Source organism: Macrotis lagotis, chromosome 2 (assembly GCF_037893015.1).
Source record: "Macrotis lagotis isolate mMagLag1 chromosome 2, bilby.v1.9.chrom.fasta, whole genome shotgun sequence".
Lineage (NCBI taxonomy): Eukaryota > Metazoa > Chordata > Mammalia > Peramelemorphia > Peramelidae > Macrotis > Macrotis lagotis.
The window spans coordinates 194,502,323-194,519,472 of record NC_133659.1 but is presented as its reverse complement, the minus strand read 5'-3'; the positions used below and the strand labels follow the sequence as shown (position 1 = coordinate 194,519,472).

General features: G+C 42.1%; 1 protein-coding gene across 1 annotated transcript; it reads right to left on the bottom strand.

Annotated features, from left to right (window-relative positions):
- Positions 1-5,300: 5,300 nt before the first annotated feature.
- Positions 5,301-14,136, bottom strand: DLX4 (distal-less homeobox 4). The gene is made up of 3 exons (XM_074220597.1): positions 13,723-14,136; positions 8,952-9,148; positions 5,301-7,352 (listed from the first exon to the last, which is right to left on the bottom strand). The coding sequence occupies exons 1-3, from the start codon at positions 14,018-14,020 to the stop codon at positions 7,116-7,118; spliced, it is 732 nt and encodes a 243-aa protein (XP_074076698.1). The 5' UTR covers positions 14,021-14,136; the 3' UTR covers positions 5,301-7,115.
- Positions 14,137-17,150: the final 3,014 nt, after the last annotated feature.

Sequence of the window (17,150 nt, the reverse complement as noted above, 5' to 3'; positions counted from 1 at the left end):
TATAGGGAATATATGTTTGCTCAATATTTAAAAAGTCAACTTCCTAATAACTAGAACTAACCCAAAGTAGAATAGTTTGTCAAGTGAGCTTACTGTACCTGGACATTTAAGCAAAATCTGGAGAATTGCCAGAAATCAGGGGATTTCAGTATGGGCTGGGAGGTTGATCTAAATCATCCTCAAGAGCCTTTGATCACACCACCCTCTTAGAAAAAAAGGATGAAGGCATCCCAGGTAATTTCCCCAGTGCTTGAAAAGGTGATATCTACACCAGCAATCTCCCAAGTGTGCTTTCATGATACCCCTTCAAATATCTCAGGCAGCTAGGTGGTGCAGTGGAAAGAACTCTGGCATTTGAGTCAGGAAGACCAGAGTTTGAATCCAGCCTCAGACACTTGATTCTTACTAACTATGTCACTTAATTCTGATTACCTCACATCCAGGGCCATCTCCAGTCATCCTGATTCATATCTGGTCACTGGACCCAGATGGCTCTGGAGGAGAAAGTGAGGCTGGTAACCTAGCACAGCACCCCCTTACTCAAATCTAATTCACATGCTTGTCATAGCATCACCTCCCTGATGTCATGATCTCCTTTGAAAACAAAGGACAAAAACATTATTAGCAAGTATCCCTATGGATCACATCAAAATCCAGGTTCTCCAAACTGAAGTAAACTGCTTCACTGATGGCAAAAATGTTTACCTAGCTGGAATGATCTGTAGTGAGATATAGCTATTGCATTCGTTTGGGGATGGGTTAAGGAATTTAAACAAACACCTTTGGAATGGATTGTGAGCTCATCCAACTAGAGCTGGAAGGGCCTTGAAGTCTACCTAGTTCCACTCCCTCACTTTAAAGCTCAGGAGTTTAGTAATTTGCCCCAAGTCAGGAGGTAATAAAGAGATAGAATTGTCTCCTCCCAGGTGAGAGGTAATGTGGTGGAATAAACAAAGAAAACAAGAGACTCAGATTCAAGTTTCACCTCTAACATTTGGACAAATCTTTGACCTCATTTCTCTGGGCAATTCTCTATGATTCTTAAAAATTGTAGCTCTCAAAAGTTTTCAGAGAAAGTATCAATCTGCATTAGTAGAAGAAGTTTCTTCACCTGGAAGTTCTCAGTGAAAACATAGGTCTCCGTTTCACTTCAGAGCCAATGTTTTTTCCCACCATATCTATCTTCTTTCATTTTACACATGAGGAAGCCAAATCTAATACATGTTCAATGACTGACTATATAGGTAATAAGTAATAGAGCAAGAATTCAAATCCAGGTCCTCTGATTCTCAATCTATCTCCTTTTCATCATACCATCAAAATAGTTAATAAATTAACAAGAGTTCAGATTAGAAGAGATATCCCTCTTTCTTAGGAGCCAAAAAAAATCTAAATTATCAAAATAAATAACTAAAAAAAGGTAGGAATGAAGGAGGAATAGCACTTCAAAACCTCAAATTATATAATAAAGTTGTAATCATTAAAAGTTCTTGGCAACAAGTTTTAATTAAAAGATAGAAAACAGAAACAATGGAATGGACTGAATAATTAGTATCAGAAATAAGGTAAGATGCAATATCTCAGTCAGTGTTTAGTATACCCCAAAACATAAATTACCTTGGAAAGAATTTTCTGTGACACAAGGATTGCTGGGAAAATTGAATAGCAATACAGCAGAAATTAGGCTTAGGCTAACATCTTGCACCTTAAGCTACAATAAATTGAAAATGGATATGACTTGAATGTTGTTGATCCTATGATAAAAAAATTAGGAAAGATTATATGAGGCAATTAGGTAGCATAATGAATAAAGTAGTCAGGAGGATCTGAGTTCAAATTCAGCCTCAAACATTTGCTATCATTGTGACCCTGGACAAGTCACTTAACCCAGATTTGCTCACAAAAGAAAATTATATAGCTTTCATAGCTATTTCTTGAGAGCAAAATCTTAACCAAACAAGAATTGGTTGAGTATAAAAGACAAATCAGATAATTTTGATGTCATAAAATTGAAAAATTTTTGGTTCAAACAAAATTAATGCAACTAAAATGATATAGATAGATAGCTAGATAGATAGATAGATGATAGCTAGATAGCTAGATAGCTAGATAGCTAGATAGATAGATAGATGGATAGATAGATACAGATAGATATAGATATCAAACCTGAAGAAGTGATGTGAAAACCACCATCTTCATGACTTTTCAAATCCTGATGCCACTTTGTGGGGACATGTGGTTGCTAATAATTTGCAATTCTTTTAAGAACTATATAGTCTTCTTCTTTGATCATTCTTCTACTGGGAAATAGCTTTTATGCCTATATTTCTGCTAGTTGTCTGCAAATCCAGGATATCAGATATTTATCAGAAATATTTGATACAGAGATTTTCACCCACACCCACACTCACCCCACCAGACAATAGCTTCCTATCTCATTTTGGTTGCATTAATTTTGTTCATACAAAAGTTAGTGAAGCTGTGGTCTAAAGCTAAAATGTCCATACTCACTGACCCAGAAATTCCACTACTCTATAAACTCTGAAAAATTCAGCTAGATGGCACAATGGATTCAAATCTGACCTGGAACACCTACCTGGTGGTTTTATGACATTAGACAAGTCACTTACCCTCTATTTCTTCATCTGTTATAAGGATCAAATGAGAGAATAATGGTAAAGGGCTTAGTATTGTGCCTGACACAAAGTTAGGGCTATATAAATGTGAGCTATTATTATTACTACACCAAAATATTTAGAACAATACTTTTTGAAATAGCAAAGAATTGAAAACAAAGTCGATACTCATAGATAAATGTAATAAAATAGCATACTGACTATAATGAATGATTAATACAGAGAAGCCTGGAAAGATCAATTTGTTGTTATTTTATTTTATTTTTTACAATTACATGCAGAGATAGTTTTCAACATTCATCTTTTCATAAACTTTTGAGTTCCACATTTTCTGCCTCCCTTCCTTTTCTCCCCCCTCCTCATGATGGTGAATAATCTGACATATACACTATGTTTAACATAAGAAAGATTGGTTTAAATGAATACAAAGTGTATTAAACAGAACCAAAAAAATAACATAGGCAATAACTATAGCAAAATAAATGTAAAGAGCTACAAAAACAATTATTTGCTTTAAATAATTGCTTCAAAATTTGAAAATATTTGGTCCCAAATAAGGGATATGAAAAAAAAATCTTCCCTCATCCTTCAGATGATCATGGGTATGGAAATTTGCATATACCATAAGACTTTTTAATCTATGTTGGTTAGTTTTGCTGAACTCCCTTTCCTTTTTTAAATTCTGTATTATGAGAATATTTTATTTGATGTTATTGTTTTTTGCTTTTTCTTCTTTTAGATTGTCCTTCACTCCCATGCATTTGCATTCTCAATTTATTAATCTCTCTTTTGTTTCTTTGGTGAGATTTTCCATTGAAAAATTTCCATTTTTCTCTTCTGTCCATCATTTTCACTAGGTAATACAAGCTACTTCCATAATTCTCATTTCTCTTTTGAGTTACTTGGGAACAGTATGTTGAGGTTCCATGTTCTCCTCGAATTCCACAGGGTCTTCTGTTTAATCAAGTATTTGGATCATTTTCCTTTGATTTGCAATATTTATTCATTGATGCCTGATCTCATTTGCTAGATCTGGAGACCATATTTCCTACTGACATTATGGTTTTTGCTGCTGATCTATCTGTTTGTGTTCAAGGTCTTTGAATTTTCTTGTTCCTAAAATCTTTGATAAGTTCAGTCTCTCCCACGACCTTTTTAATTCTCTTTCTTTCTGACTCTGATTGTGGTTTTCTGGGGGGGGGGGGGGGGGAGGAATCTCACAACATCACAACATCACAGTTTCCTCCCATGAAGGATAATTCACAGTTCACTAGCCTAGCATAGTCAACAGACAACTGACTTTTAAGTGGTCAGTGCCAACCCAACTAGATACTGCACTCCTTCCTTCATGCTTGGATGAGTACTGCACCTCCTGCCCCCAAATGCATGGAGTATGTTATCGTGATATCTTGTCCTACAGTGTTGGTGCTACAGGGCTGTTGCCTCCAGCAGATTTTTGTTACTGAATGACTGTGGTTGCCTGGTTGTTTGTTGAACCTAAAGCAAATTTCTGCAGCCCAGAGCCAGGGTCACTATAGCACTGGGAAGAGAGAGAAGGGACCAGAGTGTACAAGTGTTATGACTGCACATGTATAATCTATATAGGGAAGGAAGATGGGAGGGAAGAAGGGAGAAAAATGTGGAACTCAAAAAAATATAAAAAATAAATGTTGAAAACTACCTTAGTATTTACAAAAACAAGGGAACCAAAAAAATGGGCTGTAACTAGCTTGTGATCTTGAGTCTGCTAGTGCAGTCTCCTTGCTTGGTAAGGAGGTGGGGAAGTCTGAGGTGCTGAGGTCAACACAAGGTCATGGTGGGTTTTTTAAAACTGTCTTTTGGATTCTGTGCATCCTAGAGCAGACCACGGAGACAGCAGAAGATGTTTTCTCTTTGTTGCATACTTTTGTTTTTGGAGACATCAAGAATGGACACGGAAATCAATGAACTTATCTAGTCCTTCATTTTGTTGTTCACATGATCTACAAGTTCTTTAAGAGATAGTTCTCTCTGAGGCACGAGGGAGGGATACAATAGGAAATGTAATTTTAATTTATAAATTATAAATTTTAATTTATATTTCTCCCTCATTTTACAGCAGAATTAGTATTATATACATTGTAGCACAGTTCATTGTTTGCAGGCAAGACGCAGTGGCCTACTATTTATCTCTTCTGCTGTTCTGTGTGTCCATGAAACCGATGCCAAGTAAAGTGAAATGATTTGCCTAAGGTCACATAGTTGCAGCATTAAGACTCATGTGGGTTAATCAGTGATCTACTTTGTCAAATGGACAATTAGATGATATTGTGGGTCAGGAATCAGAAAGACGAGTTCAAATCCAACCACAGACACTTTTGTCTCTGGGCAAGTCACTTAACCCTGTTTGCCTCAGTTTCTCTTTTTTTAAATTTATTTATTATTTTCATCTATATGTACATACATATTTCCAAGTTACAAAATTCCTTCCACCCTCCCTTCCCACCCCCCTTCCCTCCACAGGGAACAGTTAGGTTAGCATTTTACATACCTATTTTTTTAAACATGCTCACAAATTGATGATTTTTGGCACAAAGAATTAGGATTAAGGGAAAGAGATACCTAAAAGATAATTTTTATAAAGTATTCATCAGATTTGGAATGGTTGTTGTTTTTTTTCCTGTGTGTTTTGTTTTGTTTTGTTTTCTTCCTCTGGTTGGAGATAATATAGTCCATAACCAGTCAAATACAGTTCTCCTAGTTTTCTGGACTGTTGAGAGGAGTCTCAGTTTCTCATCTGTAAAATGAGTTAGAGAAGGAAATAGCAAATCTCTCCAGTATCTTTGCTTAGAAAACCCCAAATGGGGTCATGAAGAGTGAGACATGACTGAACAAGAACAAAAACATTGTCAAAGTCATCTGGGGTCAGTGATGTCAGATACAGTCCAAACCAGATTAAACTATAATTGGAAAATATTGAACAAAATAAATAAAAATAAATGAAACATAGATAATATGACAACTAAAATGTGGCCTGTAGGAATTCTTATGGATTAATGACCCAGTTTCTGAATTTGACATCACTGATCTGGATAAGTCAAGTCATAATGAAAAAGTTTATCAACTATTTTGCCTGAAAAATCTAGGGACAATCCAAAAAGAACCAAAGAGAGGCAACAGGTACAACCACTGAGAAAGTGGAAAAATTCGGGACCAGAGCAATAGGGTTTATTGAAAACTTCAATCACTCAAGGCTGCTGGGGGTAAAGACATTAGATCTCAGGGAGTGGCTGGCCAAAAAAAGAGTTTAGGCCAGAAGGACCTCATCTAGGCCCTGGGGACCCAAATTCCCTTCAGTACAGGAGATGCCCTTTATAAAGAAAAGAACTCTTCCTTAAACCCAAGGGCAGTGTCCCCACAGGCAAAACATAACCTGGCTGTAAGGATCTGCAGAATCTACACCCAGAGGCGATTATCCTGTTAAGCTTCCCCCTCCTCTTACCCCATTCTTTCCCTTCCCTTAGCTTTCTTGCTCTTTCTCCTCTCTTCCCCCAGTCTCATAGCTTTATCCTGATTTGGCCCTAATGACATCAACTTAGCATTTTGTGGACAGTTTTATTTATAAAGGGGTGGATAGGAAGGTAGGAGCTTAATAAATACTTGTTAAATTATCTGGATAATTAGTCCCATTCTGCACTTAAAATGTGTAGAAACACATACTTGGGAGAAAGGAGGACTTATGGAAGCTGTGAATGAATTATCCAGTTGTTAGGCTATACAGTTTAAATTCTTTAAAGTTCTGTTTCTTGAAAGCTGCTGCAGAATTGGAGTAATTATCAAAATAATTTTACCTTGAATTCTTCCCCCTGTCCCAAGAACCTGCTTCCCATTCCCTTAAAATCTTTAGACCATGGAGACCAACTTGAGTTTCTCGTCATTTTTAGGATTTCCCTTTCCCCCCATCTCACTGCCAAAGGCAGGGAAAATAAAACCCTAGAAGTAGGTGATAGTAGTGAAGGCTAATCATGAATGTGACTGCCTGGCTTTATCATGTATTTGAGGCTACCATTGTCTTTCCAAAGGGAAAGATGGACCAGATGACTCTTTTGGTCATATGATTAGACTGGGGGAAGGCAAGGAGGAGCCTGGAGAAGTGAGCCCAGTTCTGCCCCAGTGACAATGAAGAAGATTTTCTTCCTCCTCCCACCCACAACATCATAAGCCAATCCCTGACCATTTGTTTGTCCATTTGGAAGAAGGTGGCCCAACCCAAATGGAGAGGGAAAGGGATGGTGTCCAGCTTCAGGTCTGTTTTGGTGGTTGAGTGCTTGAGAGTGAGTTAATTGTCTCCATTTTCATTCCAAATCTCCCTTCCTCCTCCAGCTACCCTGCCTCCCCTAAAACCTATGTGGAGCTATTTTCCTCCAAGGACCACAAGGGCAATCAGTGAGCTGTTCCAGAGACATCTGGGAGACATGATATATCCAGCCCTTCTCAGACTCACATCATTTGTGGTGATGCCAAAGCATCCTGGGGATGCTGCTGCTGGTACCAGATGCCAAAGTTGCTGACATAGCCCCCAGTAGGCAGTGTCCTAGACCTGGGCATATCCCATAATGAGGGGAGGGGAGGGGACAGGGCTGGGAGGGCCCCCAGAAGTTCCCCTTCTTGAATGTTGGATCCCTGCTTCATGATCTTCTTATATTTTGAACGTTTATTCTGAAACCAGATCTTCACCTATAGAAGAAAGGAGAAGGAGTCAGAAAGTAGGAATATTATAAGTCCTTCATACTTCCCAAAGATCAGACTTTGTTTAGAGTGGGTGGAGTGGGATTGGAACCCTTCCCATATCAAGGGAAATCCATTCAATACACTTCAACTCAACCAAGGAACATTAATTGTATACTATGCCAGTATCATGAAAAGCAGCCTGGAAAATGAATAAAATGCTAGACTTAGGTTTGGGGAAAGCTGAATGATCTTATTAACTCTACAGGCAAAGGGCAAATTACTTAATCTTTCAGAGTTTCAGATAACTCTCTAAAACTATATATGTGTGATATGCCTTATTAAGGAGGAGTTTCAACACTGAGACAGTAAGTTTCTTCAAGTTAAATGGAAGGCACTGTTAAGGGCTGGGAAAGAAAATTAGACGAAGTCCCTACCCTCCAAAAGTGTGTGGTCTAGTATGCTGGAAATTAACATTATAAAAATGTTCAATGGTGTGACAAACAGATTCAAAGAAAAAACTATGCAAAGTTAGTGGATGGAGAGATTACTTCCAGGTTAGGGAGATAGTGGATCAAGAAGGCTTTATGGAAGAGATGGTAACTAAAATGACCCCAGAAAGAAGAGAATTCTTTTATTAAGAAGGGATGGGATTGGTGAGAAGAATTCTCCTAGATGTCCCATAGACACATCCTATGCATACCAGCAGTTTTTATTTATGCTTTTCTCCTATCCAGAAATGCCTTCCTTTCTTGTCTTTGTACCCATTCTTCAAAGGCCATTCCATGGCCACTTCCCTGAACATAAAAAGATCTACCCTCCTTCTGAGACCCTATGGTATTAATTGTCTGTAATCTTTATTTGGGATATATTCCATACTATTTGGTACAGTGAGGTACTATTTCATACAGATTATTATTATTAATGATTGTTATTATTATGTATTTCATACATATTATCTCTTCAACCAGAATATGAGCTCTTTAACAGCATAATGCTCACATTACAGTTGTGTCTTCCCAATATCCAACACAGAATAGATGATAATAAATATGGGTTATTTGAATGTCTTTGAATATCTCTTTTTTGGTAGGCTATTTGTTTTTTGGTCAGGGGTCTTGTGGGGGGGGGGGCAGAGAACTAAGGTTGGTCTAACCAAAGGTCAGCTGCCCCAACAGTTTGATTTCAGGGACTCCAAGAAGATCTCCCCTTCAGTTTCCCATTGAAACTCCAAATTCTGCCATTAGGAGCCTGTAGTTCAGGTTTTGTCTGGCTACTTAAAATGCAAATAGCTCATTAAATCTTTTCATTTATAACAGAATGTGAATGAGTTTATCAGATCTTTGAGTCAGTGCCAAGGCTAGTGGGGAAAGTGCACAGAGATAGGAAGGAGTACAGAGATGGAGAAGGGGCTGGGACATATTGGGGCATTGAAGAGGAGAGGGATCAGGCTAAAGATAAACTTTGCTTAATGCACTTTGCCTCCTCATTCCTTGACTTCTAGTCCAATTGCTTCCTCCAGGACTGCCTGGAGAACAGAGGAAAGGCAGGGTGGTCTAGGTGGGGCCCCTTCCTACCCACCCCACCCCCAGGGCATCTGGCCCCCACCTGAGTTTGAGTTAAGCCTAGCTGGGCAGCTAGCTGAGCCCTCTCTGGAAGGGCTAGGTATTGAGTGTGCTGGAAACGCTGATTCAGATGCTGAAGTTGGAGGCTGGAATAAATGGTTCTCGGCTTTCGAAGTTTCTTGGTTCTGCCATTCAGCTGGAGTCCCTCTGGCTGTGGTAACCCAAGTGGCTCCTCTAGATCTGATGGATGGAAGAAGCAGAAAGAAAAGGAATGTCGGTTTCCCAGTCAAGCCGACTCCTCACTCTCCTGGATCTAAATGTGTCATTAGGCAGGAGGTTCTCAAAATAACTAAAGGCAGACATTAGGGTTCTCCCCCTATGTCCTTAAAGTACCTATTTTTCTCCTAGTCTTTGTCCCTCCCCAGCTGTTCCCTAATCCCAATCAAACTCCTCGATTTCATAGAAGTGAGTTTATCTGGAACCAGTAGAAAAAAACAATCTTTAAGGCAATCCCCACCCTAAACTCTTGTGAAGGCATGTGAAGAGGTGGAAAAGAAATCACAAGGCCAAGGCTGCTTCTGTCTAGCCTTTGGGCCTCTGTCATTTCACCATTCACCAAATTGTATTTATTTTCCTCACTCCAGCAGCAGATGTGCCCTCTTGGGATTGAGTCTCCGGGAAAGACCGCCCCAGTCTTCATTCCACCCCCATCTCTTCCTCTATGGGCCTCCAATTCTAGAATCAGAAAAGGGGGGGGGGGAGTAGATTCCATAGAACCACAGCTTTTCAGAACTGAAAAGGGGGAGTGGGCTTGAGAGATTCTACAAGGAGCATATTTTACCAAGAAAGAAACTGAGGATCAGTGGGAGGGGATTTGATCCAGGACTTCTATCTTGCAAAGCCTGTCGTCCTGAGTTCACAAACTGTCAACTTTCTCTAGCTTCAAGCTGTCATCACTATTCCAGTCTCCTCCCCAAAAGAAACACTTCCAAAAATAAGAGAGGAGGGAGAGAGAGACAGACAGACAGACAGACAGACAGACACAGACAGACAGAGACAGAGAGACAGTGACAAGGAGAGACAGAGAGACTTGATTTGGGGAGAGCTGGATAGCAGGTTGGAGTTTTATACACACTGCAGATGAGCCAATTTCTTAGGACCTCTGTTGCCAAGTTTATTTAGTGTTTTTACTCTTGAAGTAAATTGGTCTCTATGGGTACATCACCAAGACCCTCCTTAATCCATTCCTAGTTCTAGATAAGTTGCAGACCAGTTGTGGTACAGAGTGACTAGCAGTGGGATACTTTCAATTTTCACTGTGCAGAGCAGGGACTCTTGCTCAAAGATTCCAAGGGAACAAGACTGAACCTACCCCTCAATCCCCTTCCTCTCCATTTTCCATTATTAAGAACCTGGAAGGCACCATCTCTAAACATACAAACCCTAAAGTATTTTGCAAACCTTAAAAGTAAAATTTAAATACTGCTAAGACTGTATTTTTGGTTTGGGGGTTTTTTTTTGCTGCTGCTGCTGTTATTCTGTCCTATGTGAGTTCTCAGTTGTATGGGTTTCTTCTTTGAATATGTGTTATTTGCATTTGTCCAGGAGTCTCTGTGCCCAACAATTGTGTGTATGTAAATGTGTGACAACATTTGTCTGGATGGCTCAGTAACAGACCTAGTGTTTTTTAACATGTGTCAGGAGATACCTTTGTATCTGTGTATATCTCAATGAGGTCTCTGAGTCCTGTGAAACATTGCTCATCTTCCCACCCCAGAGAGATAGATTTCCTGACTAGACCGCCTCCTCTCCACCCAAAGCATTACCAACCACAGCAGAGGGTACCAAGATCTCTTAGTAATCTGTCATTGTTGTTGTTGTTGTTGCCTTTTTGCAAGACAATGGGGTTGACTTGCCCAAGGACACACAACTAAGTAATTATTACCTGTCTGAGGCTGACTTTGAACTCAGGTCCTCCTTACTCTAATCACTGTACCACCTAGCTGCCCCTAGTAATTAATCCCTTTTTACTACTCTGAAAGCTTTCTCCCCAAATTTCCAGAAAAAAAAATTGTTTTCCTTTCCCTTCCTTACACAGCTTCCATAATGTCTACATTGTCTAAGATAAACAGTAGAGCAACAATCCAATCTGAACCACCTGTGAGATGATTTCTCTGAGTATAAAAGGGACACAAGGAGTGGGAAACTGAAAAAGAGAGAAGGAGACAAAAAGAGAGACAGAGAGAGAAACCAACAGTGCTGGCCTAAGTGTTTCTCCCAGAGTTCTGGACCCCAAGAATATGCAACCAATAATAGTTCAAAAACACTGTCCTTTCCTCTCTCTTCTGTCTGTACCAAGGCTTCCAATGAGTCTCTGGTCTCATAGGCACACCCCCAAAATGACAAGTAGTTTAACGATAATGACTATAAGCATTGAATCTCATTTTAAAGGTTGTCTTTCCTTTGTTGAAAGAGATGACCCTCATCGAATTACATCTTGCCACTGCAGTTCCAAAGAGAAAAAGGCAAACCCCTCCCCATCATTCTAACTGCTGCCTTTCCAAAGCAAAGAGGCCACAAAACCACTGGCAAAGAAGCAGTATTCTGAAAGGGTGTATACAGAGATTGCCTACCCCAAGAAAAGGGAATACCAAATTCCCAGTTTCCAGAATGTGGGGTCTGGGAGGAAGAAAGGGAGTGAGGAAGGGAGAAGAGCCTCAAAGTCAAAAATTTTTCTTTGTCGGACCCGATAGAGAAAAGAAAGCAAGAAAAAAATAACACATCTTTTTTAATACTCATTTTGTCCTTTTCCAGAGACTCAGGCTAAGGGAAACAAGGAAAGAGGAACTGGAAAGCCGGAAAGAGGAGGAAAGTAGAAAACATCAATGGAACAGCCCACACCAGTTTTCATTTTCCAAGGAGGAAAAAAAAAACAAAAACAAAAACCAGTCACCACAAAACCATAACATATATTTGTTCCAAACAGAACATATGAGAGAGAAAAGGGAAGGTGATTCAGGATGAATTGAGATTCCTGTCTTCCTTTCCTTCAAAAGCCACCCTAATTCTGGGGGGGGGTGGCTAGATCTTTTCAGGGAAGTGGTATCTAGGGACCACAGGGCCGGGCAGAATGAATTCTTAAAAACTGGAGCCTGAAAGAAGGGTGACATAATACATAGGGTAAAAACCAGAGCCTTGGAGACTTAAAAGCCTGCTCATCCAGAGGAAACATTGACTTGGATAGGAAACCAGAAGGCCTGAATTCTGCGCTAACTTTATATTGTGATCTTTAAAGTTTCTCACTATGGGCCTGTTTTTACCTTTAATCCATAGGGATTGTAAAGGGGTTGGACCAGATGATGGGGGGAAAGGAGGCTCCTATCACTGACATTTTGCAGTTCTAAGTATTTGACTGAGCTCTATGAGGAAAGGTTGGGCAGGGAGATCATAATGTTACTGTGGGATAGTGACTTAGTATTTCATTGAAGGAGAGTGTCACTGTATAGAGAACTGGGAGATTTCGAGCCTAAAACAGACTGAATGGAGATTACTGGAGGGTGTGTGTATCATTGTGCGAGTTTAATTGTGGAAGCAATTAGGTACAATTAGGCTAGCTCCTGTGAAGGTGTTGTGAGATGTTAACTGTGCAACCAGAGGCATTTATAAGGCACAGGATATAGGTGAACTTGTATGAAGAGGGTATAGAAACCTGAGTAACTTCGAAGGAGCTTGGGCTAATATTTCTTTGTGCACTAGTTAGATGAGGACTTGTGAGTGTCTAAAGGAAATGGTCTGTATTTGCTCTGAGAGTCCCCTAAATCTTTCCTAAGGATGCTGGCCACTCCATCCCTCTGAGGCTCGAAAGTTTTATCTGTGGTGTTTGTCCATTCTACTCTGGCCACCTCTCCCCAACCAGGGGATTGAATGATTCACAGACCAGTGCGGCGGCTGCTGTTGGAGTCTCCCAAGCCCGGAGAGAGCCAAGAAAATCAAGCATGGTTTTTTTGGTTTGGTTTGGTTTTGTTTTTCCGCCCGTTGTTTTGGGAATGACATAACTCTCACCCGAAGACCTTAAAACAGGGGTGCAGAAAAGGTCAGAGATAGGGAAATAAATGTGGCTGAGAAAGAAAAAGATACTGATTCGCAGACCTCCAACTCCCTTAAAGGCCAAAGCTGAAGCTCTAAGTCTCACTGAATTTCCCCCGGAGGAAACTGAATTCTGTTGTCTTTTTTTGGTTAAACTCGAAGGAACTTGGTGGGTGATGGGGTGGGGAAAGAATGCCCCAAATGATCCTGTTCTCCACCCCACAAATAATCAGCCTGCTGCTCCGGGTGTGATTTCTCTTAATACGGGTTTAGTGTAAGAACCTTTCTAAAGGCAGCTGCTCCGGGGGTTGGAAGAAGGCGAAGATTTTTTTCTTGGGGAATTTGCTTTGCCCCCCTCCCCACTTTTCCCCGAAGTATACATCTGGATTGTTTCAATTTTCTCCTTACATGTAGGTACATACCCACCCTGCTGCGTGGATTTGGGGGGCGGTCGGGAGGAGAATGGGCCCAGCTTTACATATTGCAAATCGAAACCAGGTCGAACTTGAAAGGAGAAGGTGATCGACCCGCCACTTCCACACCCCTCCTTCCACCCCAATCCCTTCTTCTTCCCTCCCCCCCCCCCATCCTAGGTCGAGTAGAAAACAAGATAGATTTCTATCCCGCTATCTGCGCCCAACCTTTGGAGAGCGAAATTAGGAGGAGAAAAGTCAAAAACGGGGAACAGTGCTGTCGGATAACCCACTCCCTCGGCGCTTCCGCCTTACCTGCCACCGCCTGCAGACTCGCTGCAGGGCCACGGAGATGCAGCGAGGCGCTCCCGGGCTGCTGGTAAGGCAGGTGGGGGCCGCTGGGGGCTTTGGGGCTGACATAGGGGTAACCTACCGCGCAGTCGTATGACTGCTGAGCTCCTGGGAAAGGCCCCTCGAGGGGATCAGGGGACGTGGGCTGTAGACCACTGGGGTACGGGGAAAGGGAATGCGGGGGCGGAGGGACAGGAGGAAAGTCCTGGAAGTCGGCTTTGGAGTTATCGGGTCCCAGGAGAGTGGTGGGCAAAGAGGTCATGGCTACAGTGGTCCTTGGTCTAAAATCTCATGGCCTGGCGGACACTTCTTCCACCTCCTCCTTCCACCCGTGCTTCCCGTCGCTCTCCCTTCCCCAAGCCCAGTGCTGGGTTCCGATGAGCCTCTCCTCCCCCCCACCCACCCCCGAACTTAAAATCTCGGGAAAGTCTCTCCCCACGTAGCCTCCCGCAGAGAGCGCGAGCCGGGGGGAGGGGGTGGGAGATGGGTCGAGGCCCCCACCTCACTGTTTCACCCTCCCCCCACCTCAGTTTGTCAAGCCCCCCCCCCCCTTTCCCTCTACTCCACAGAATAAGACTCTCGGACCCCGGGCGGGGGGGTGGGGGTGGTGAGAAGGGGGAAGAGAGTGCACTCACCCTGCAGCCTGGATTGGCTAAAATGCTCAGGGACGTCACAGATTCCCTCCTGACCACGCCCCACCCCACAAAGCAATCCTTTTGGAGTAATTCATCTCAGGAAAGCTGTAAGGTGGGATCTGTGTATCGGATCTGGAGTTATCAGTTGAGAGGGAGATGCTGTAATGCTAAGTCCTCCAAGGGCACAGGGGAACCCAGGAGCTCCGGAAGGCAAAGACTCCTCACCCCGACAAGTTTGGGGCCCGCGGAGTTGGGTGAGGAAAGGCCTGGGTGAACCCGGTCTGAATCGAAATTGGGCAGAGGGAGTTGAAGAGAGGAAAAGAGAGGTTCAGGAGTCGGGAGTCACTTAATCAGGTGCAGGGTTTGCGCAGCCGGCTCACAGGACAACTTTCCTCCAGGTCCTCACCCTGGTTAGTACTTACTTCTCCTTGGGACCAGAGCTTGGAGCCCTTCTTGTCCCACAGCTACTAGATGTCAAGAAACAAAATATTCCAAAACCAGCAGATGCAGCCCCTACTCTCGTCCCCTCCCCCCCATTTGCCACTCTGCCTCCAAGCCCAGCTTGGGGTCCGGGCCAGTCCTGCCGTAGCGGGACGGGGACGGGGTGGGGCCGGCCAGGCGACTGCAGGCTTGGGAGGTCGGCCAGCAGGTTTAGGTCGTCGGAATGTGGGACTGCGCAACCGTGCTTAAAGAGGTTGTTGGTAAACAGATCCTGGGCGGAGGGAGGTCGCTTGCAGCCGCCGGTTAGGAACGGAAACCAGCGCCCAGCCAGCTCGGCTCACGTGTTTTAAATACACACACCCCCTTCTCCACACGCAGGCACAGGCACCTCAAGCACCTGCCCCGGAATACACGCGCTGTGCTTGGGTATTCACTCTGGGTCCCAGAGAACTTGGCTCCTCCGGTCGATCTCAGAACTTCTTGTTCTCCCGATCTGCAGGAACAACTTTCAGGCTATGGGAAAGAAAGTCAAAATTAGGGCTGGGGGAAGCTTACAGGACACAGCTCCCTGCTTTTTGAGTCAGACTTTCAAAGTGGCTCATTCTCGGTGGTCTTTTAAGCTTTTTCCATAGGCCAGGAACCCTGAGCATGAGCCCTCCACTGACCAAATCACTGACCTAAGAGAGTTTCGAGGTGATGGACAGATTTGGGGAGGCTTTAATATATTTTCTAGAGACTCTCAGAAACACACCTGATTGGTTCAGTAAGGCTATTGAAGTCTGAAAAAGCAAAGCTTTCTCTTGCTTCCTAAGAGAGAAGTTGAGCAGCAGAAACCTAAGTAAGCAAATGATTGCTTCTAAACACATAAAAACCGATGCACATACAAATTACCACAGGAGACACACTCACTTGTGTAACATTCACATATGGATATATACATATATAAGAGATATTCATCCACTGTCACAGTAACTGCCACAGGACTGGTATTTGTTACATTTTCTTGAAATCACAGTTTTTTTTAAGTTATGGTGAAACATATATATATATATATATATATATATAAACATTCCTACATACACATGCATATAAGTAATATGGTCTTTGTAATGTTACTTAATTGAAACTTCATATTATTAAAATGGAGTGGAATGATCACTTAAAAGTATAAGGTATGTATTCTTCATGGGTTGAGGGCTTTAATTAAGGATTTGGGAGGTTCCCTCCCACTCACCCGTGGTTCAAAAGCAAAAGTGCCTAGTGAATTGTAGAAAATTTCACAAGTTTTTCCATTTATTGAGTACCAGGTTGTGCCTGCAAGGAATGTCTTCGTTGTTGAGCCCTGGAATAAAAGTAAAGCCCTTCAGAAGGCCACATTGCTTCTAATCATCCTCTCGGCCTTGATATACTTTAGGGGCACAGGAGTGATGCAGATTATTTCTGAGAATCAGGAGATCTGAACTTTGTCTAAATTCAACCGTTAGCCCTTGCTTAAGCTTAAGTCAAATTAAAGTGATCTCCAAGCACCTTACAAGCTTTGACATTCTGTAGAAATAAAGAATACTGGATTCCTCATTCCCAGTAAAACAGAGATATGCTTACTATACCTACATATTCGAAACTGTGATCAAGAACATCTTCATGCTCATATACCTTCAAAGGGAAATGTCCACCTCCCAAGTATAGGTAAAGGTAATGAGAGCATCCTGGCTTGGCTTTTAGCATATAAATATCGTCTAGTATTGGGTGAGGGACAAAGAGAAAAATAATTGAAGGGACACAAGGAAGAAGGCAATCCCATCATCCTAGGGTATTGAGTTGTACATAGGTGTGGGATGCAGAAAAAGGAGGTGAAGTTATTTTCCAGCTGAGGGCCTGTACCTTTAAGAGCAGCAAACCTGGTTGAAACTGGACACCTACTAAGCCAGAGGGATAGAAACTAGTTTTCCAAGAAAGAAAACTCAGAACCCAGACCAGGGAAAATGGAAAGGCAGATCCTTGGGGGCTTTTAGATTTGGGATCCTTTTCTCCTGGAGTAGGAGAAGAGTTAACTTCCTGGGGCTATCTGAAAATCCCATTCATCTTCTTTATCCATAAGGGATTGGAATAACTTTTTTTAAAATTTAGACAAGTTTGTTATTCTTGGGAATTTTCTCTCTGTTCACAGCCTCAGTGTTTGGCCTTCCTTTCAGCCATAGTGCAAGTCTTTAAACAAAGAGGACAAAATCATCCTGAAATTTTTGCCTTTCAACAAGTCCTGGTCACTCTCCAACCCTTCCCCTACTTTTCTTCACCTATGACCCCCTCTTCCACACC

Coding starts and splice junctions, on each gene's coding strand:
- DLX4 (XM_074220597.1), bottom strand. CDS start 14,020: ATGACCTCTTTGCCCACCACTCTCCTGGGACCCGATAACTCCAAAGCC. Junction 9,149..13,722: donor GAGTCTGCAGGCGGTGGCAG/GTAAGGCGGAAG, acceptor TCCATCCATCAG/ATCTAGAGGAGCCACTTGGG. Junction 7,353..8,951: donor TAGGCTTAACTCAAACTCAG/GTGGGGGCCAGA, acceptor TTTCTTCTATAG/GTGAAGATCTGGTTTCAGAA.